The following is a 21753-nucleotide window of genomic DNA, read 5'->3' as shown; positions in this document are numbered from 1 at the left end:
GTCATTTAACCACTCTTCACATTCCTCAACTGGCAAATGAAAATAATATTACTCAACCTTTCAAGGTTTGAGTCTTAATTACACTGTGTTGTGTAAACATTTAAATACAAAGTGTTACAGTTCGGGCCTCGACAGTGCTGCAAACACGTTACACCCTTCACATATTTGACTAACATTTGGGACATTGTCATGACACAGCGAGAAATATTAGAACATACCATCTGTCAAACACCAAAACCAGCCTGGAATGTAGTGAACCTACATAAGCGCAGAATGGCTTGGATCTTCTCCTCTGGATTGAACCATTCCTGTGCGTAATGAGAAGCTGAGTTATCAAAACCTTAACTCTGTAGCTAAACCATTAAAAGGCACTTGAGATTGTTTATCATTTTCAATAGCAGGCATAGGAAATAATTAAACCCAAGTCTGACACTAGTACTGGGCTTGGGTTGCATACCATACTTTGTAGTCTGAGCCTTGTGGAGTCTTCTTGACTGCAAACCCCTATTAGGCTCTGGGATCTGGCTGAGGTACCTTATGTTTCAGAGACCACTATTGGTGACTTTGATTCCTAGCACTTTTACAGACTTCATACTCTGGAAACTGGTCTGCTCAGGTGAAGAGGCAGTGGTTCTGCATCCATGGTTCATTACCTAAAATGGTACAGAGTGATCCACCTATCACTAGGCACTAACTTTACCTATATTTCTGATACACTCAGGATCCAGGTTGCTGAGAGGCACATTTGAATCTAGTCTTTTTTATCTGGAGGAAACCAAGCCCAGCTTGGCTTTGCAACCAGTGTTTGTCTGCCTTTTGTCCAAAGAAACAAGTTCAAATTGACCATCCACGTCAGTTTTATTGGTAAACTGGGAGGACTGAAGCCTGAGGGAGGCTTGAAGGCTTCTGCAGACGCATCAGTAATCAGACTAGCCCTGCTAGCTGACATTTGCAAACTTGCAACATGAAGCTCTCTAAATAGTCTCACTTGTAACCTTCAATGCTGTTTATCTGTCGAAGGTTTTTATTCTGAACCCTTTCTCATGGGGACAGCTCACAACTAGTATAAGCAGGTGCAATTTCATGGAAGTCAATGGAGTTGCACCCATTACACCAGCTCCGCATGTAGCTCACTTTGTCTAGTTGGAGACTGGATGCATTTCAGTCTTATCCCAGTCTACTCACATAACCTGTTTCCTAGCGTAGGTTTTAAAATAAGCTACATCTGTACTTTAAACGGTACAGCGGCACTGATGTTGCACTGCAGAGTTTGATTATAGATACTCGCTACAATGGCTGGAGGGGTTCTCACATTTAGGTCAATGGAAGCTTAGCGCTGTCAGTACTAGGGGTTAGGTCACCTTAACTGCATCACTGAGGGGTATAGATTTTTCACACCCCTGAGCAAACTAATCTGGGTCAACTTCACTTTTGGGCGCTAATCAGCACTAATTGTATTACCCACCTCCCAAGAGCTGTATTCTTCAGCCAACAGAATGCTCATGGATTTGCCGAACGTTTTCTTCCACATGGGAGTTGGTTCAAACTACTGCTTGAGTTATGGCATAGGCAAAAACTTATCAGAGCAATAAATCTGACCTTCGGCATGGTGTGCTTGCTCAGGCAAGGCCTGTTGGCAGTGCCTGAAGGGGAAAAAAAATGTCAATTAATTGAGCTGACAGCTTACTGGGTTGCAAGCCAGAAGTTGCCCAACTTGGAATGATCCTGTTATAAATACTTCAGAAGACTCCCCTTGAAGGTAAGTCTCTCTCTCTCTTGTTCTTTAATAAAACCACCCCCTTTGTCCAGGCTAACATTGCCAGAACATTGGGCTAGCAGGGCTTTATGCTGCAGGCTGTGAGTGATGCTGCCAACCCCTCATGCCAAGAGAGAGACCCCCCCCCCCCCATATCACTCTGGAATGAAGAGAAGAGTGCAATGTTCTGTTGGCATTCACAGGACCTTTCGTGTTCTGCCCTGAGATTGCATGAAACATGAGTGAAGTAACCTGTCCCAGTCATGCAGGATTTTCATCATCCACCTGAGATACTGTTAAAAGGGTGAAGAGATCTGAGACCAGCCAAGCTATAAAACCGAAGTGCTAGGGGGTAAGGAGTGTGACAGAAAGGAAAACCTAGCATAGAATGAGTCTTAAGCCCCTTGGCAATTGGTCTGCTCTGTGGTGCCTGTGAACGTACCCCATTAGATTTATATGCTTACAGATTGTAACCTTGCTCTCATATGGCAGTGTGCTCAGGCAGCTTGGTTAAAGAAAAGACCCTCACGCTCATAGTATCTCCATTTACCTCAGTTGAGCATCTTCCCCCATTCTGTGCTTCAAGAGAAAGGAGGCAGAAGCCCATGGAGCCATCAACAAGCTGCTTCACTTCTAATTCCTCTTGCAGGGCCCTGTTATGCATGTACCTAAACTCACTCCACAAAGATTCTGCTGACCACATGTACGCTGCCGGTGTGTGGAGATGATCATCCTGGTCAACCTTTGTGCTGCTGAGTCCTGCTTGAAGTGACTCTGGGGGTTGAGAATCCCTCTGGAAAGAAAGGGACTGAGTAGGGAAGAAACCCCTCAGGAAAAGCTTTCTGAAGTGGGGAGAAGCCTTACTAATGGCAGTAGAAGGGGGGGGGGGGTATGCTGTAGTGTGTGCTAAATCCTATGAGAGAGGAAATTGTCCTGAATTAATCAGGACCTAGAAAGAACCACAAGCCCTAGTACTAATCCCTGCAGTAGGGGATACAACCGGTACCCCCTGAGAATATTGCAGAGGGAGGAGAAAATGCCCATTGTATAGCTCAGGAAAAATGACTAATGTTCCTGCTCACAGCTTGGCTTTCTGTGTCAGGCTCTGCCCTGTGTGCTGGATGACACGATCTCCCCACAGAATAGGGTTCCTCAAAAAGCACCAATGATTCAGCCCCTTGTGAAAGCAGCCTTGCCCAGTGATGTTGTACATAATGTTTATCTCTAGAGGCTTGGGAACAGCTAGTGCTATAAGGATGTTACTGGTCAGGGAGGGGGGTGGTTTAGCATCTCTGGAAAGGTGCCACTGAAGACGTGAGAGAAGGGAGGATTCTATCACTCAGGCTATTGTCTGCATGCAGTGTTTGTTATGCCTCACCATAGACTAGCCCGGGGAACATTAAAAACAGCTCTGATACAATTCTAAAGTGTTAGACCCACCCTAGACTCTAAGATTAAAATCTGTTCCATGAGGTGACAAGCCCAAGCTCTTGCTCCTCAAACCAGAGACGAATGACTGTTCACTGCTAATTGTGCCAGACACACTGTCTCATTCCACAATGCTGCTGCTCCTAAGCTGCTGGTGACCACTTACTGGTGTCTAGATCTGGGAATCTGAATAAAATACCTGGTTTTTACCTTGGCAATAAGATGACTTTTCACGGTTATAGTACAAAGAATAAGGAGTTCTTATAAATATAGTCCAACAGTCTGAAACTAAATGAGCACAGTCTGGTTACAGAACTGAACATGACTCCTGGTCTGGTTACATGGCTCCAACAGCGACTGGACAATGATGCAAGAAGGGAACGTTATAGGTTGATCTATGACCCGAAGCATGATGGTTTCAACCTCTTCCAAACTTCTTTTAAGCGCTCAATGTTCTTATCTAAATAAATATCTAATCCTTTTTATGACTCCTGCTAAGCGCTTCATGATATCTCTGTGGTATCTTTTGGCAATGAGTTCCACTGGCAACTTTTGCATTGGATAAGTATTTCCTTTTTAAATCAGCTGTCTTAATGTAATTGATTTATTGTCCTTTTGTTCACACATTCAGTACAACACAGTGGGCTGGGATCCCCTTCTACTTTGTATATAGCATGGATTATTTTGCATCTCTTTATCGTGTCCCCTTATTCACCGTGTCTCAGCATAAAGCAAACAGTTCAGCTCTTTGCAATCTCCATCTATGGAAGTCTTTTTATGCCTCTGGTTTGTTACTGGCTTGGTGCCGCCTCCTCCTCAGGAGGGACTTAGGTTGTGAAGGTCATTTCATGGTCTTATTACTTATTTGTCTAGGAGTCATGGCCCAGGAGCCCAGTATGGGAGGGGCGGTACAAAGACAGCAATAATATTTTGCATGCTTGTAGAGCCTATGCTAATACATGAGGTGCTGCACTCTACCTCGAATTTTATGAGTAGGGCTGGCTGGTGGAACAGAAAACTGGATTTCAGTAGTTGAAGTTTCCAGAAAAATTATCCCACTGTGAGATGAAAAGCTAAAAACTTGAAAATGTTGGTGGAACTAAAATCCCCTCATTTGTTGTGGAAACACTGAACCATGATCTGTTTCCCCGGCGTCACCGAGTGCCCCTGCTTGACACTGCACACTCCTCCGTATTGCTATGGCCCATGTACTGTGAGGGGACTGAGGGAAGGCTAGCAGAACTGTGTGCAGACAGCCGCTGCTCAGAGTGCTGAGCTCTGCACGCAGGGCCTGGCTCAACGCTGCCAGGAAATTCTCTGACACTGATGAGAAACATCCCTCAAGGCCAGGGTCTATTTGTAGGGCAAAAATTACACTGGCTCTGCCTGCACATGATGCAGTAAAGCATGTTTGTCTGTGGTGCAGCTGGAGAGAAAGGTCATGCTGGTCTTTGCCGAGTTAATGGGCGTGGGTGGGTTTGTCAGGCTGGGCTACTGTGGAAGCCCTTGGCTAGCCAGAGAAAATCAGAGGCTTAATCCTGTCTGATAGAGACAAAGCTGAACAGCTGCTGTCCTTATCTGTCCCCTGGAAGGGCAAAGCTAGCCGCTAGCTTGGATGGAAGGGCCCTCATGGTTCATGATTGATGGAGAACCTGCTCCGAGCTGAGCAGCTCCTGTGCACAGGGGACCGGCTGACATAGGACTCAGCACGGGGGAGCGGAGGGGGCATGGCTGCCTCCTTTAGTGAGGTGGAGGCAAGAGTCTTTCCTGCAATAAGGCCCCACATGCTCCTGTTGCCCCCTGCTCTGCTCACACTCTGTTGGAGAAATGGGGCTGAGGAGAGGGTGGGGCTGTCTGACTTCAGCCACCACAACAGAAGGGATCTTCAGCCTGCAGCCTTGCACCCCCTAGCTCTACCCTGAGCTACATGCCTTGGACATGGACCATCCTAACACCTATTTGCCTAATCTGCCACCAGCCTGATTTATTTCTCCTCCTCCCTGCAACTATCAGTTCTGTGGCATCCAACCAGCCCAGCCTACCGCAGGCTGAGAGCTGCACAAGCTTTTCCATACTTATCCTCGCAACACCCTGGGAGATGGGGCAGTGCTGTCGTCCCCACTGTACACGTGGGAACACACCGCAACTGGTCTGCCCATGGACACAGGCAGAGCTCCTGTAGCCTGAGTTGGAGGCTAACACCCTAATGCTGGGCCAGCCTTGAACTTTGGACAGGTGGCTGACGGCAGAAAGGTCCAGAGGAGCAATCAGTGCTTTAGGGCAGCTGTTCAGCCAAAGGGCGTGAAATGCAGCATGAGTGGGGGCCTCTAGCAGACACAGAGTGAGCTGCTGTGCCCCCCTACAGGTGTTTGGGGGAGAGAAGGGTGTGTCGGGGGGGGGGGTGGAGTAGAGGCTGGCTACGGTTGGGTGCTGGGTTTCCTTAGCTTGGGTGGTCTGGCCCCTAGGGACCATGCCCAACTCAGAGGAGCGGAGAACCAGGCAGACCCCTGCATGGCTAAAGAATGGGGAGCTGACCGTGGCTACATTTGCCCAAGACTCAGCCAGAGCTGGGCACAGGGTGACCAGACAGCAAGTGTGAACAATTGGTACAGGGGTAACAGGAACCTATATACGAAAAAGACCCAAAAATTGGGACTGTGCCTATAAAAATTGGGACACCTGGTCACCCTAGCTGGGCACATTACCTGGGTGGGCTCTCAGGGCCGGGCCAGGTTTATGTGACCCTGCCTCAGCACAAGGGGCGGGGCTCAATGCCCCCGTGGCAAGCAATGGAGCAGCTCGCGCCACCTTCCCCTGCGATACAGCAGGCAGCTGCATGGTGCACTCCTGTCTCACCCCGCAGCCGCTGGTGCAGAAAGAGGGGTGGGGTTGCTGGGGCTTGTAGCTTTAAAGCCAGTGGCTCTCAACTTCTGTCCTGGTGATCCTATTCACACTGCAAGCCTGTGTGTGTGAGACCCCCTCCCCCACCCCCAAATACCTTTTTAACACCATTATAAATGCTGGAGGCAAAGCAGGGTTTGGGATGGAGGCTGACAGCTTGCAACTCCCCAGGTAATCACCTCATGATCCCCCTGAAGGGTCCCAACCCCCTGTCTGAGAACCCCTGCTTGAAAGGAACAAGCAGCCCTTAGTGTCGTGCTGACAGGTCTGGGAGCAGGCTGGCAGTGGCCATGCTCCTAGTGTTGGGGAAATTCAAGGGAGGGGCGGGAGAGCGACATCAAGTGTAACCGATTGGTGGAGGCTGCTGGCCTGACTTGCTCAGTCAGCACACGGGGGGGGGAAGGGGGGGGGCAGGAAATATGCTGGCTGGGAGGGCCCAGATAAGCCAGCTGCAGGGCATGTTGTGGTGCAGGCAGGCAGTAGCACTACCCCTCACAAGGCCGGCTGCCCCCGCCCCCCCCAAGAAAACGACAGCCAGCAAGGGGGTGGCATCAGCAGGCACAAGCAAAGGTGGCCTGGGGAGCTTTGCGTCAGCCCATCCTGTCCCCTGACTCAAGCAGCACCAAGGCTTAGTGCCCCGGGCACAGCAGTGAATTTCACCCATGCCATGAGCAGCCCTGGCCCCTTGCCCCGCCCCACCAAAGGCCCAGCAGTTCCACTGACAATACAGGCGAAGAGCACAGCTCACCGGCCACGGCTGCCCTGCTCAGGTACCACGCTGGCTGGGCTGAGCAAACGCTCGTCGGCCAGGAGGCTGCACCTGCGGCCACAGCTGTCACTGTTAGCCCCTGCCCACCACACGCAGCCTTCGACAAAGCAGGCACAGCTCCAGCTACTTGCCTGGTAGGGCCAGGCCAGGCCAGCCAGGGTGACACACTGAGGGGGGGGGAGGGCGGCTAACAGAGCATCCCAAAGCACTGCAACCTCCAACACCGACAGACCCCCACTCATTGGCTGGCGGGAGCTAACTGGGGACCACTGGAGCTCAGTGCATGAGCATCTACGACGTGACCTAAAAGCCACCTGGCTGTCAGAGATACAGCCATAGCTCTCGTTAATAGGTCTCAGTGCCACTAGCTGGGCCAGAACACCCCCCTCCCCAGGAGGTGTGGGGGTTACACAAGTGCTTTACATCCAGCAAGAATGGTGGCATTGCCTCATCCCCAGTCACGCCTGGATTTCATGGGCCCGCTAAGTAACAAACACCCACGGCTGCCCCAGCTACGCTACCCCTCACGCACTCCCAGCCCATTTGGTTTGGCTGCTTTGGCTAAGTTACTCACGCACTGTGTGAGACTTCTGCCCGGTGCTTGGCTGCTGGGCAGCACAACCCAGGAGCTGCTTTTCTTCAACTGGAGCAGCTAAAGGGGGCGGGGAGCTGATGAGCAGGAAAAGAGGCCACCATAATCAGCACCGCTCCCCCTCCATCCTCTACTATGGCACAACATGTCTGTGCCGCCCACCAGCTGCAAGCCCGAATGGAAGGGGCTGGGGGCATGCGAGCCGGGTGGCAGCAGATTAGCCCCAAAGGCAGGCAGAAAAGCATAGCGGGACAAGTCAGTGCAGTAAGGGCTGCCACCAGCACTGGCTATGGTAGACCGATGAAGAAAGGGGCACAGAGCTGGAGCCTGACAGGGGGAACCCAGCTTGTTGACAGCACAGACACAGCCCCATCATGGGGCTGGAGAGGCCATCAGGGAGGGGCCAAGAGGGGCTGCAGGGAGGGAGATGCACTGGCCTGCTGCTCGCTCAAGAAACAGGCAAGAGTCTAGGCAGAGGAGGCTGAGCAGCGACCTGAGCCCAGCAGGGACAGCGGCAGGAAGATGCACAAGCACAGATGAGGTTTGTAGCATGGACAATGGCGCTTAAGGTGCAGGGACCCATTTGTGCCAGAGCCTGATGTATCAGCTGTCTCCCTGCATAGACTCGGGAATACAGGGCCAGAAAACACTCACTCTATTCTGTCACGCTGCTGGTATGTCCCCTAGGAAGAGCTGGCAGGATTTGCCTATAATGCCTCACCCCTTTGGCAGGCGATGAGCTTGCTAGGAAACGCTAAGTGGCTCACACTGCACCCAGAGATAAAGGCGCTGGGAGCGGGGCTCTAGCCAGCAAGGCCCCAGGGTGAGGGGGCCCTGAGCAGGTTGTGGGGAGACACCTTGGGAGCTCCCACTTGTGGGCAGATGTTTTGGGCTGGATTATGTGGGGTGCTTTTCAGAAACAAAGCTGACTCCAAGCCTGCTGGACCAGCTACAATGTGTCTGCCCTGCTTGGGGCAGGACCAGGGAGCCATGTGCTCACAGAGACATTTCCCCCTGGTCTGTCACAAATGCTACAGGAGCCAGTGCAGACTCCAATTCACTTTCTCTGAGCCAAAAGAACAAGAGAACACGTGGTACCTTAGAGACAAACAAATTTATCTGAGCATAAGCTTTCGTGGGCTAAAACCCACTTCATCTGATGCATGCTGTGGAAAATACAGTAGGAAGATATATATATACTCAGAGGACAAGAAAAACAGGTATTGCCATACTAACTGTAATGAGAGTAATCAATTAAGGTGGGCTATTATCAGCAGGAAAAAAAAAACTTTTGTAGTGATAATCAGGATGGCCCATTTCCAGCAGCTGACAAGAAGGTGGGAGTAGCAGTAGGAGGTGGAACTTACTGTAGGGAAATAGGTTTTACTTTATGTAATGACCCATCCACTCCCACTCTTTATTCAAGCCTAATTTAATGCAAATGAATTCCAAATCTTCAGTTTCTCGGTGGAGTCTGTTTTTGAAGTTTTTTTTGTTGGAGTATTGCGACTTTGAGGTCCGTAATCGCATGACCAGGAAGGTTGAAGTGTTCGCCGACTGGTTTTTTAATGTTATAATTCTTGATGTCTGAGTTGTCTCCATTTATTCTTTTTGCTGATACAGACTAACTCGGCTACCACTCTGAAACCTTTCTCTGAGCTGTGAGCTGACTGGACACTCACAGGAAGCTGAGCTGAGAGGCAAAAAGCTGCCACTTTTTCACAACAGTACTTGTGATTGTAATTGGTCTTTGGACCAAGTTCATTGCTGGTGTAAATGCCCAGGCTTCTATGGAGCGCAGCAGAAATAAATGAGGCACTTTGACTGACCTCATGGGGGAAGTGAAAAGCAGCAAATGGTGCTGAAGTGAACAGACATGCTGGGTTCCTAGGGTAAAGCAGGAGCTACTGTGGATGGAGATAGAGCACCTCCTATTTCCTCTGCCGCTCATATTTAGGCCTGGGAGAATTAGCTGCCGCTGGCAATGCAGGCTTTGTGCAGAAATTAGGCTCAGAATTTTTTTCCACCTGCAGAAATGAGCTGCTGGCTGCTACTAGGGGGTGCTGGACCCAGCAGAGCCCAGCTTGCAAGTAGAAGACACTGCTAGGGAGAGGCAGAGGGAGCTGGAAGGGTCCCAAGAGCTGCAGAACCCAGCACACCCTCAGGAAAGGAAACTGGGCCAGAAACTCCAGACCAGCGGGACCCAGCCTCAGACTGTTTTGCCTTCTGGATGCTGGACTCTAGGGGGATGGGGTATGAGTGTCTGGGCTGGGGGGGGGGGGTGCAGTGCCCCACGGTTGGGCTCTGGGGGAGGTAGGGAGCATGGGTGTCTGGGATGAGGGGGGTGCCCTACAGCTGGGCTATGGGGGAGGGAGCAAAAAACAGGAAGTGGACACAGGGGTTTCCTTACCTCTCCACTGCTGGGGGAATTTGTGTGTGCGCATCTGTATTGTTACCCACAGTCACTGAGAGATATTTTGAAATAAATTACAAAATAACTGACGCTGACATGACTATATAGGGTCATTTTGACAAAATATACATATTTTTTCAGAATTTTAAAATATTGTGCCCCGAGTTTAATTTTTTGGTGCAGAACTCCCCCAGCCATATGGTATTTCAGCAGAGCCCAGGCGCTTCTACAACTTACTGGGTTTGGATCTGGGCTATGTGAGAGGCCCTTACTCGTAGCAGACCTAGGAATCCGCAGTCCGTCAAGAATGACTTGAACATCTTCTTGTCTGGTGCGTGTCCCAGTAATGAAAATGAATTACTATGGCCTAGATTCACCTCCCCAGCCAGGACCTGCTTCTGCTAGCTCCTACTTCCACGAGGGAATCATTTTAAACCATAGCATGTGATGGACCTGCTTACCTAAAACAGCTGCCTACCCTCACAGGGCCCTGTCTTTATATTTTGTATAGTGAGCACTGCTCTAAATTAATCCTGCTTTTAGGGGTGCAAATGATGAATGCAAAATGCTACCAGATTAGAATGGTCCGTTTACACTTACTTTGAACATGTGTAAATAAGTGCAACAAAAGGTACAAGTCACCGGAAAAATCATGGCATAAATGTTCCCACCAGAGAGCCTGCAGAACTCCTAGGTAACAAGGGCCTACCTTTCAATGTGATATTGGGCATTGGGGCCTTGCAAAAAGCTTTGAATTCTCTCTCCAAGGCTTGAGTTCTATTTAGCTGAGTCAGTGGTGCCCTCTGCTGTCTGTGTCGAAAAATGAATCAGTTTTTTTTTTAGACACAAAAAATATACAGTCCTATAGAATGGAGCTGAGACATGAAATTTTATGTTCCCTGCATCTGGCACTTGCTCTTAAGTACCCACTGCTTAAAAACAACAGCTGCATTAAGCAGCAGCTCTGTATTTTTTCCTTAGCGCTGATACTTCTGAATGCAATGGTTTTTAGCATCACTCTTGAAACAGGTACACTAAGCTCAAACAAATTCACTGATTCCCAGCATGGAGCTGCCCAAGAATCCAGCAGACCAGAGCGTCACTAAGCTCTTATGTGATGACCTACATGTTAGCTTACACACCAGGCATCGACGGGGGACTCTCCAGAGCTATGAGCATGAGCTGTTACGACTTGCACTAAAATACCATGTCTCTGCAGCTGTGGGCTTTAACAGACTCATGGTCTCTGCAGATTGGGCACAGAAGGCTCCAGTAACACTTACATATATCCTCTGCTCAAAGGAAGTTCAGCCCAAGCATCTGAGACCCACACCAGTTTGAATCCAAGATGAGCCCACCTACCCACTTATGTGGCTGATATCTTGGCATTTTGTGTAACATACTCATGAGTCAGTTACAGGAGCATGAAGCACCACAAGGAAAACAGTTAACTGTGTGTGCTAAACAATCTGTTCCACCTTATATCTAGCTGTGACATGCTGATTAAGTTTCCCAGTCCTGAAGAAGAGCTCTGTGTAAGCTCAAAAGCTTGTCTCTCTCACCAGTAAAAGCTATTACCTCCTCCACCTTGTCACACTAATATCCGAGACTGACACAGCAACAGCACTACATATGTTAAATAACTACAGGTATGTAAGAGATCCCCATTGCAAAGCCTGCCTGAGGCAGCATGGAGCCTGCATTGCCCTAGGTGCACAAGACAAGATACTATTAGAATGTCACTGGAACAAGAAGAAAAAGCAAAAGTAGCCAGATACTGAGATAAATATATTCAGGCTAAGATTGTGAAATTCAGGTGAGAGTGCTAAAGAGCTAGCTGTAGTGGGACCACTGGTCGTTCTAGCTGAGAGCACCTGATAAAGGATGGTGAGATCACAAAAGGAAAAACAACCTGGTTCTTAAAAGGGCTGAGTGCCTCACGCTTCCACAGACTTCTACAGGAGTGTGCTCCTCTTAGAATCAGGCCGGACATTTCTGGTTTTGAGGCAGGAAGAGGAAAGAAGAGGACTCGGGGAATTAAAATGCAGTCTAACCTCCTTTCCTGGAAACCAGCCAGAGCTGAGAAACCTGAAGGTCCATGGGACAATGAACCACCACCACCAAGGTGGCAGCACCCAATAGAAGCTCAGAGTTTCTGGGCTGGCATATATTGGTATTTATCTCAATGGACCTGCACCAATTTACAGCAGCTGAGGATCTGGACCAAGTTATTTTTTCAAAGAGATAAATGAGCACCAAAGAGGCCATGCTGCTGCCTTCAAGGAAGCATTTGAAACCATTCCACAAACTGTTTCAGTGGAGACTGAACCTGGGTACTCCCAGGGTTGAATCTACCACACGTGTAGCCACAGATGTCTCCAGTGACAGTGCAGGTGATTGCAGGATGGTGGAGGTGGGTAGTTTCTGATGTGCTTATTTCAACCGATGTATGTGTTAGAATGGAGACAACGCTGGACTAGAGTGTAAATATTCCTCGTTAGTGTCAAGTTGAGTAGAGGTATCGGGGAGAGGAAGTGGGGATTGGTCCAGTGCTATTCCTCATCCTCTCTGGAGGCTGAGAGGAAACTATAATAACGTAGGTTGTGGCTGTCCTGAAGTTGAGAGAGACTGTAATGGGTTAAAGAACACATGATTAAAATACAATTCACTCGGGTAAATTTCGGAAGCGAGCTGAAATCTGCTGAAGTAGACCCAGCATGACTCTTATGCAGGAAGGACTGAAATTATACACAATACAGGCTGCACAGCAGCATTTTAGGGAAGGATCTGGGGGTGAGAGTGACAATACTGATTAAGAGTCAATACTATAGCAAAATAAAGGCATGTTATATTGGGTTGTATTAATAAGAGTCACATGGATGCTAAAAAATTATCCACCCCTACTTGCTTTTCCTTAATTTCTTGATCCCTGGAACACTGCACCCAGTTTTCCACAGCATGGGCCAGATCCTCACCTGATGTAAATCAGCCTAGCTCCACTGATTGCCTTGGGTGCTATCTTGATTTACACCAGTTGAGGATCTGGGTCCATGTTATTAAAAAAGAGAAAAAGTAGTGAGTAACCTGAAAGGCAGACAAGCAAAACTAAGGAAAGGTTGGAGGAAAAAGACCTAATAGAAAAGATCAAGAGAACTGGGTATTAACATTACCAGGAACATTAATGGGAGACATGGCTACACACAGAAATACAAATCTTACAAAGGAGACTAGATCAATAAACTTGGTATTAGTCATGGAGGGCAGGTAATCACGTTGTCATACTGCGTTCTAACTGGCTTAGAGAACATATTTAATAAATACTACTACAGAAGGAGCATGTATGAGCACAGGATTGGGACCTAGGAATTCCTGAGTATTATGGCAGGTGGCACTAGGCTGCACTGTTATATTCCCTGTTAAAGTTCTTTTTTGTGACGTGTGAGGAAGTTTCCACTCTTGGGAAGATATGCTGTTGTGTTGTTAGTTTTGAGTTATGCAAAGTTGTGTGCAGAGGAAGCTTTATGAGACAGGGCACTGTGCAAGCAGCAGGAGAGTCGGCACTCTCTCTGGGGTTCTGTTTAGAGTCAGTTCTTGATGCAGGGTTGCTCCAGGGAAACCACACATTGGTGCTGAGCTGAGATTCGTGACAGAAGGATTGCCCCACCTGCTGTTTGACCATGTCATTTTAGGACTGTTGTGTGTGCGCGCACACGCGCAAATAAAGCAAGTTGCACTTGGAGTACACCAGACTCTGTCACTAATGTATCCTTACCTGGAGAGCAGAACTGCAAGGCCCAGAACATCTGCTGCTTCTCTGTAGTGTGGCCACACTGGTGTCAGAAGGGGAACTGTATTGTCTTGCCCATTTTATACTTGGGGAACAGAGGCAAACGCTCGCCCAACATCAGAGGGCATCGCTGCCAGGATGAGAGCTCATCCCTGGTGCACTGAAAGCCCACTGATGAGGCAAGATAATTATAAAATGCTTTGTGAGAGCGACAACGAAGGCAGTCATCAACGGATGACCAGATAAAGTAACATGGTTGAGCAGTACAATAGCTAACTTTGTCATTGCCAGCTCTTCGCCCAGACATCTCTGCTGACATCATAGGTCCCAGCTCTCTAGAGTGAGGGAAAAGCGTAGCAGGGGCCACACTGGTGCTCATACACCATGCTGATGGATGTGGTATTAAAGCAAAGATAGAACAGAGCAGGCCATATAAAACTTGGGCCTAGTGGCTAGGGAGCTACTGGATTCCCCAACTTAGAACTTCCATGGGATGGGAAAATCCCCAGATGAGATCAAGCCAGGATAGCCAGCTCCTTCACAACCTGTTTTAGTCCCTGGCATAGGAGGTATGTCAGGGATAAGGTAAGCTTAGGAGTTATAATCAACCATAGCCAGCCAGCCAGAGTAAAGCAGCCTTCAGCCTGGAATAGAAACAAGCAGAACCTTGTATAGAGACAGTTCTAGTATGAAAGACAAGCACAGCTGTCTTCTTTGCAGCCTTATCTCTGCTGCACCCAGCAGATGCTGGCCATAACTGTAAATTTAGGTCCTTGCGGTGTGTTGAATTACATGGAAATAAAAACAAGTTACAAAGAGATGCTAGAATTGCAATCGTGTTGAATATTCTGTTTCTCGTATTCGTTTTTTCAGTGACTGAACAAATGATGAGACAATTTCAGCTATTATCAAATACCCAGACTGAAAGACTTAATATAGAGATTATCAATAGTTTATATAACAATATTTCTATTAGCCCTGCACTACTATAGGCTATGTATGTTAACAAAAAAAAGTAGCAGCTGATTTTTCCATCTATTTACAGTATTTTATAGAAATTATATATTCCACTTTATCCTGCATTGATATAGACAACTATTCTGCACATATGTATAGTTCTCCAACTCACACATTTCCTGAAAGGAAGTTACTAGGAAGCATAAGCCAAATGGAACACCAGACCACAGTACAATGGCATTTACTTTCAAATATTTCACATTATCTGTGTGATACCATATGGTGCCTTCATGTAACTTAAAAATAAGCTGAATTATTTTCTTAGGTATGTTCTGAGCTAAATAATGGCAGTCCTTTTTGTGTTTTATTCCTCTAGTTATATTTTATTGCAATTGTCGCCCCCCCTGCCCTCCCAAAATAAGGGAGCAACAAAAGCAAAAAACAAAAAAGTAAAGGCGTGGAAAGGGAGGGAAAGGAAAGGCAGGACGGGGAATGAAAAGGAGAGCAACATCTGTTTCCATCGGGTTTCTAAAAAGTCAGACCAAATCTTTTCAAATTTGTCAGAGGTCCCGCCTCTCCAAAACATTACCCACTCTTTAGCTGCCCGGTCAGCAAAGTCTGTGTGCCAGGCTGCTACCCCTGGATGCAGTCTGCTCTTCCAGCTAAGCAGTATCAGTCATTTGTCTACTAGCAGTGCTCTGGAAAGCCAAGCATTCTGTGAAGCTGGGATGTTTCCAAGAAAATGGGCTATATCCCAAAACGCAGCTCTTGGAAGTCATTTTTATGGAGGTATCCAATATCGTATTAATCCTCCGGCAGCCAAAAGGATTGTATCCTGGGACAGTCCCAAAACATGTCAGCCTCTATGGCTCCGGGAGACAAGTATGGACAAAATATAATTTTTTTTCTGCCAATCAGCCATAATTGTAGATCAACATTAGATTTTTTTTTTTTTGACTTGCAAGGCACTTGCCCATTGGCTAGGGTTCAAGGACATTCAGAAATCGTTATTGCATGTCTGGTGCAGGGAATCTAAATTACAGAGGGTCTTTTGGGCCAAGTCGTCATAACAGGCTAAGCTGGCTGGGCAGTCCCAGTTAATGGAGTGGTATTGGGGTAGGGTTTGTTTGCATAGCTCCAACAAATGTTGCTGCCACTAGCAAGCATATAATGTATTGAAATTAAATTTGCCAAAGACAGAGCTACTGCAGCACTGGTTCCATTCCTAAGAACTTGGCAGGTCCCAAATATTCTACACTTGTTTTTTAAAGGAATGCTTACTTCTTAAAGTTGCCATAACTAGGAATAGCCAAATATCTTGGTACACCAGCACACTACAAGTGCTATTAGGGAAAGTCAGCATTTTATATAATGCCCCATAAATACAGATACAGCAGGAATGGAAAGTCATCCTTGTGTTAATCGGACTGCCAGTTTAGAATTTACTGTAATTCTATCACCCGTGATAGATCAGTCAAATTTCATATTTTTCCAAACAAACATTTCCAGCTGTCAAGATATCAAAATTAATTATTTTGTAGGACGATACTTATGTATCTTTAAGAACTAGCTCAAACTGAATTATTGAGCAATACTCTCTGCTGGTTCAGCTTCACTGAAGTCAAATTACCTTAGCAAAGAATTTTATCATGAAAGGTCGAGATTATGGACAATGTTTGTAAATGTAATCTCCAAGGTTTAAAAATCTAGTGATCGCTCTACTCAGTCTTCCAGTTCCTTACTGAGTGTGCAGATCGTGGCTGATCATGACAGGGTGCAAACAGAAATTCCCTTTTGTTTCTAAATACTACAATAATGTAGTTACCACTGAAATAATGATACTAATAAATTAAAAATAACACTGATGCATTGTTAAAGACATCTAAAGGGTGAAGTTGGAGTAACAAAATCCAAACTGGTAAGTTTTTCCAACAATGGTATTTACACACACTTGGAACACTTAAATCTATTCAACCTTCCAAATAGCAATCTTCCCTTCTTCCCTTCCAGAACCACTAAGAACATATCTGTCCTCTGCAGAGCACAGTGCCTTCACCGTATCAGCATGGCCCACCAACTCCTTCTCCACAGTTTTCTTTTCAGCATCTATCACATAGATCTTTCCCCTGGTTTTGCCCTGGGATATTCCTCTGCTGCCAATCCAGATCTGAAAAGCAGAATACATTTTTAATGCATTACATTCCACTTCTGTTCAAAGATACAGCCTAAGCTGTTTCGACAAAGGAGTTGTTTTACATGCCCCTAAAACGTGCAGTCAGTGGTATTCTGGTCATGTTTGAAAACGATAAAACCCAAGATCTCTCAAAGCTACCTGTTGGAGCCAATGGTTTGCATGTTTCTATACAGGATGTATAGCCACTAATTACATTTTTAATAAGGGTTGCTAACTAGAAAGAAGCATATTTAAGAATGACAAAATGGGTAAAATTATTTGTCTTTGCTTTCTTGCTAAAATAAGGAAATCATATAGTAAATTGTCTGATTTTAATTAAATTAATTTAGAAGTAAACCTGTAGCTGACAGCTGTAACACTATCATCTTCTGTCGTTGCCAGGCAGCCACTCTGGCCCAGCCTGGCAACTCCAGTAAATGCTGTTTCTTGTTTACAGCAGGGATATGTGGGTATTATAGCTCTTACCATTGGCCCTGTCCTAGCCTAGGGGAGAAAGAGCCAAGATGCTGCATCGCTGGCAGGCTTAAAGACAGGAGTATTTAATGTTCAAACCGGGGAGATCGGAAGCTCAGGAATGTTTGCTGATTTTTTGTTTTTGAATAAGGGAGTTGGACAATGTTATGTACGGTGTTACTGGGCTATGAATGAGTGGAGGGGAAGAGGGATGACGCTGCAGATGGAGCAGAAGAGGGCTCTGGGTTTCTGAGTAATCCTTTAATTTACAGGCTGGTTGGGTATCCCATAGCTTGTGGAATTCTGTTTCTACAGTACCTTTCTCTGTTTTCCCATTAGGTCCTGGCTCACCAACCTAGCCTCAGTGGCAAAGCAGCTTCCCAACTCCACAGGATGCTTTATGAAGTGATCGTACATTTCGGGGGAGACGGGCTGGGGAGTCTGACTGGGATTATTTCAGAAGGGTCTGGAGTTACTGTCACCATCTCACTGTGGAATATTTTTGCTAATATTTATGGAAATGACCTTTGCCCCGACCAAAAACAGTGGCCTCACTTGCACCAGCCGCAGACCTCTGAAAGTGACTGGTATATTGTGATTGAGAGGGCTGAGTGACACGCCCAGAAGATGGTGATATGAGGGAACTGCTCAGGTCCTTTAACCCTGTTAGGGTGGGCACATGATGGTTAGATAGGAAGAGACCATCTTCCAGACGCAGGCCAGCTAATCAGCATTTATTATTTTTCCACTAGTCTCTCCTTGGGCTTTATCATTGGAGCATAAGGCGTTAAATGTCAGGGGACCTAATCCTTGGTTCATATTGTTTAGTGAAAAGGTCAATGACTAACAAAGTCATCATGCATTTAATCATGGATGAGGCTTCTGGCCTTGCTTATATGTTTGAATACTAGATGGTCAATTATGTTAGGCTGCTATTAGCTCAGGGTTACCCATGTCTCAGACCAATGCGTGCGGCAAGCGCACAACAACACAACTCAACTGATGACAGTGCTGTAAACACAAAGTGCATTACACCTAGGAAACGGGCAACAAATAAAAATATTAAAGTAACAGAATGTATTCTACCTGACTTTTTACTTTTATCATACAGGTTATCTCAGAACAGTCTTGAAGATGAATCTTTTGAGGCGCTCTGGAGAGATCTGTTGCATTCCAAATATACAGGTCACTACTTCCTGAACATGACATCCATACTTGGTCCCCCTAAAGCACAGAAAGAATATGACCCATCTTACCAGTGTACTCGCAAACATATCCTAAGAAATAATTGTACAGCACTGTTTATAAAGCAGAGGCTTCCTATTAGACAAATTACCAGCCTAAAATTTAATACCTCAGGAAACAGCTGGAAACAGAGAAAACGCGAACAAACATCCTTCAGATTCTCTTCAATCTTCATTTCTTGCCAAGGAGACCCATTAGCTGTCACTACAAGTATACCACTTCCTGTACCTTCAATAGTAAAAATACGAGGTTAGTCGTCAAAGTACTGACTTCTTATTTCCCTACAAAACCTTGGAAAGCTAGGCAGAAGTAAATGTGTACATGCAGAACTGTGGGGTCACCCGTAGTATCTTTCCTAAAACACACCATGACAACTTGTACTTGGAAAAGATGCCTTACTGAGGAACCTTTTACTCTGGCACTGAAGCCTTAGCATATCCTACTCAGCTCCTACAAACAGGATGGCAGAACACTTGGAAGTAGTTAAAGTGCTCAAACACAGACCCACAACTTCGGATACTATTACCACTAGATCCCACAGACTTAAAAGAACTTCTCTTTTAAGGGTTCCCATGCCAATTCACAGGCATCTTCAGGTGAGACCAAAGCGTGATGCACCTAGATGTCATATCCTGCAGCGAATGCAACATCCCTGAACAAATGTTCAATCCAGATGAGACATGGCCATTCAGAGGCAACTCTCATCCTCCCATGCAATAACTGTAACCCAGCAATTTTATCCTAGCAATTTTATCCTAGGTGAGACTTCTTGCTATCACAAGAGGATATATGTAAGACCCTGATCAGGCAAAATGCTTAATTTAAAGCACAATAATAATAGTCCCAACAAACTCAATAGGACTACTCTTTACTATTTAAACAGCCTGAATGGAGATGGATGGATGGATGGATGGATGGATGGATGGATGGATGAAGAGAACTGGTTAATCATACAAAAATAAAAGAAGTGGCTGTTCTTTACATTAAAGTGACATAACGTGCATAAACTTTTTAAAAAAAATTCCAATATCTGAGCCATGAAAAACTTACAGCACCAAAGATGGTTGTCATGGAGTTTGACAGAAAAAAGATCTTTGCAGGGCAGTTGAAGTCTACGGTTTACTTTCAAAGTGTTAATGTTCCAAGCAATCACTGTCCCATCTAAACTGCATGAATAGGCTTCGCTGTTCGTGTAAAAAAAAAAAAAAGCAAAATTAAAAATGGAATGGTGTACAATCAAATCCAGAACTGAGGGCTCATATAAGGAAGACAATGTTGTTAATAGGTCTCCCATCACAACAAACATTAATGTCAAGTCAAAGCAGAGATCTTTATTTCCAAAAGTAGTAGAAATATTATATTAAAATACATCAGTGAGCCACAACGGAGTGTGCATTAAAGTCTACAGGACAGTAGCACAGGAGTAGTCCCCAAGCACCAGGGCAGTAAACTGGAAGGGAATCACAGCAGGTGGCAGGGAGAGGGTGGCTTTGGCAGCAAAAGTTAGGTTTGGCACGTGCACTTCTGCATTGTTAATTTTAAAAAGAATCATACAGTGTATTTTAATTTATTTTCCTTGTTCCGTTCACTTTTGTATAAAGAAAAATAAATCCAGAACTGGGTTGTAAAAGTATGATGAATCTATTGTGTGGTCAAAGCAAAAATGGAATGATCTTTAAGAAGCTTCAGTGTGCAATTTATCACTGGTTGCCTGCAACTCCCCTTTGGTCTCACCTCTGTCTCAGGAAAGCAGAACTATTCTGGAAATAAGATGTCATTGTGAAACTGATCACATCAGCTACATTGGGCTACCTATACAGAAGGTTAAATATAGTATCTTGCAATTGACTGTTTTATATGGACCTTACATATAATTGCACGATTTCTCTTAAGGTTAAATTTAGTCTAGATGTTGATTAGCGATTAGAAGAAATAAACACATTATCTTGTTTAAAATTCTCTAATATTAGACATTTGTCCAGCTTCACAAACTCCAGTACCAAGAAAGCCTCCCATGTTAGCTGGTATGTATATTTCAAAAAAATGGAACTTTGTAATCAAATTTACCTGGATACACTGTACCTGTTCTCTACAATGATGTCCGTAATATGAGCGCGGTGGTCATTTAGTTGCTTATTGCAAGACATACTATGGGTGTTGATAATATAAATAATAGCATCTTGAGAACCGATCCATACTTGGCTCTGCTCTACCATTACCATACAAGTCTAAAAGGGAAAAAAAAGTGCAAGATTTCTTTTAAAAATTCAGTACAGAAGGCTATCACTCTTGAAAGAAGTACACAATCATGTTATATCAGTGGTTCCCAACCTTTCCAGACTACTGTACCCCTTTCAAGAGTGATTTGTCTTGCATACCCCCAAATTTCACCTCACTTAAGAACTACCTGCTTACAAAATCAGACACAAAAATACAGAAGTGTCACAGCACACTATTACTGAAAAATTGCTGACTGTCATTTTTATCATAATTATAAAATAAATGAATTGGAATATAAATATTGTACTTACATTTTTGTGTATAGTACATAGAGCAGTATAAACAAATCATTGTCTGTATGAAATTTTAGTTTGTACCAACTTTTCTAGTGCTTTTTATGTAGCCTGTTGTAAAACTAGGCAAGTAACTAGATGAGTTGATGTACCTCTGGGGATACGCAGAGGTCTTCCGGGGGTACACGTACCCCTGGTTGAGAGCACTGTGCTATACAAAGAGAGCTTTTCTAGTGGCCAAAGTCAGAGCAAGAATCAAAATTCTTCAGTTCTTTCTTGGCTCTGTCAAGGCTGTATGACTGAAGATAAATGATGTCATCGCTATGGCTCAGTTTATCCTTCAAAGAAGTAGGCTTAATAATACTTACTGATACCTATCTCAAAGGAGCGTTTTGGGGCTTAAAATATAATGTAAAACTCTATGAGGTCTTCAGATGAAAAACACTACAGAACCTCATGGTATTTACACATTTCTTTCCTACATAAGAGACGCTCTTCCATTTGTATGAAATATATTTCTCTCAAATTAGAAGAAGTGAAACATTCATTTAATTTTTGAACTAGAAATAGCAGCAGCAGTATTTTAAACACAGGGTGTTCTGAAATAATGTACTTCTTATTTCCCACATTAATACCTACCCCATCTCTCAAAATATCTCAGCCATCCACAGCCTCTTAATAACTCGCTCCCTCCAGCTCCTGGATCCCTTCATCAAACACAGCCTATGCAGCTGTCCTTTCTGAG

The 21753-nt window shown here is 45.4% G+C and overlaps 1 protein-coding gene and 1 long non-coding RNA gene across 3 annotated transcripts in view; both read right to left on the bottom strand.

Annotated features, from left to right (window-relative positions):
* Positions 1-109: 109 nt before the first annotated feature.
* Positions 110-3421, bottom strand: LOC116819765 (uncharacterized). The gene is made up of 3 exons (XR_004372476.2): positions 2307-3421; positions 1466-1643; positions 110-308 (listed from the first exon to the last, which is right to left on the bottom strand). It is a non-coding gene; the product is annotated as an uncharacterized LOC116819765 (long non-coding RNA).
* Positions 3422-14469: 11048 nt separating this feature from the next.
* LOC116819768 (DENN domain-containing protein 3-like) overlaps positions 14470-21753 on the bottom strand; it is a 56418-nt gene continuing 49134 nt past the window's right edge. For both annotated transcript variants that reach the window (XM_032771754.2, XM_032771755.2), the window contains 5 exons: positions 20563-20723; positions 19546-19679; positions 18605-18723; positions 18337-18474; positions 14470-16770 (listed from right to left, as the gene is read on the bottom strand). In XM_032771754.2, the coding sequence (XP_032627645.1) occupies positions 16570-16770; positions 18337-18474; positions 18605-18723; positions 19546-19679; positions 20563-20723 (753 nt within the window). In that variant the 3' untranslated portion in view covers positions 14470-16569. The remainder of the gene's footprint in view (positions 16771-18336; positions 18475-18604; positions 18724-19545; positions 19680-20562; positions 20724-21753) is intronic.

The sequence above is a fragment of the Chelonoidis abingdonii genome, chromosome 2, assembly GCF_003597395.2.
Source record: "Chelonoidis abingdonii isolate Lonesome George chromosome 2, CheloAbing_2.0, whole genome shotgun sequence".
Lineage (NCBI taxonomy): Eukaryota > Metazoa > Chordata > Testudines > Testudinidae > Chelonoidis > Chelonoidis abingdonii.
This window is presented reverse-complemented; position numbering and strand designations above follow the sequence as displayed.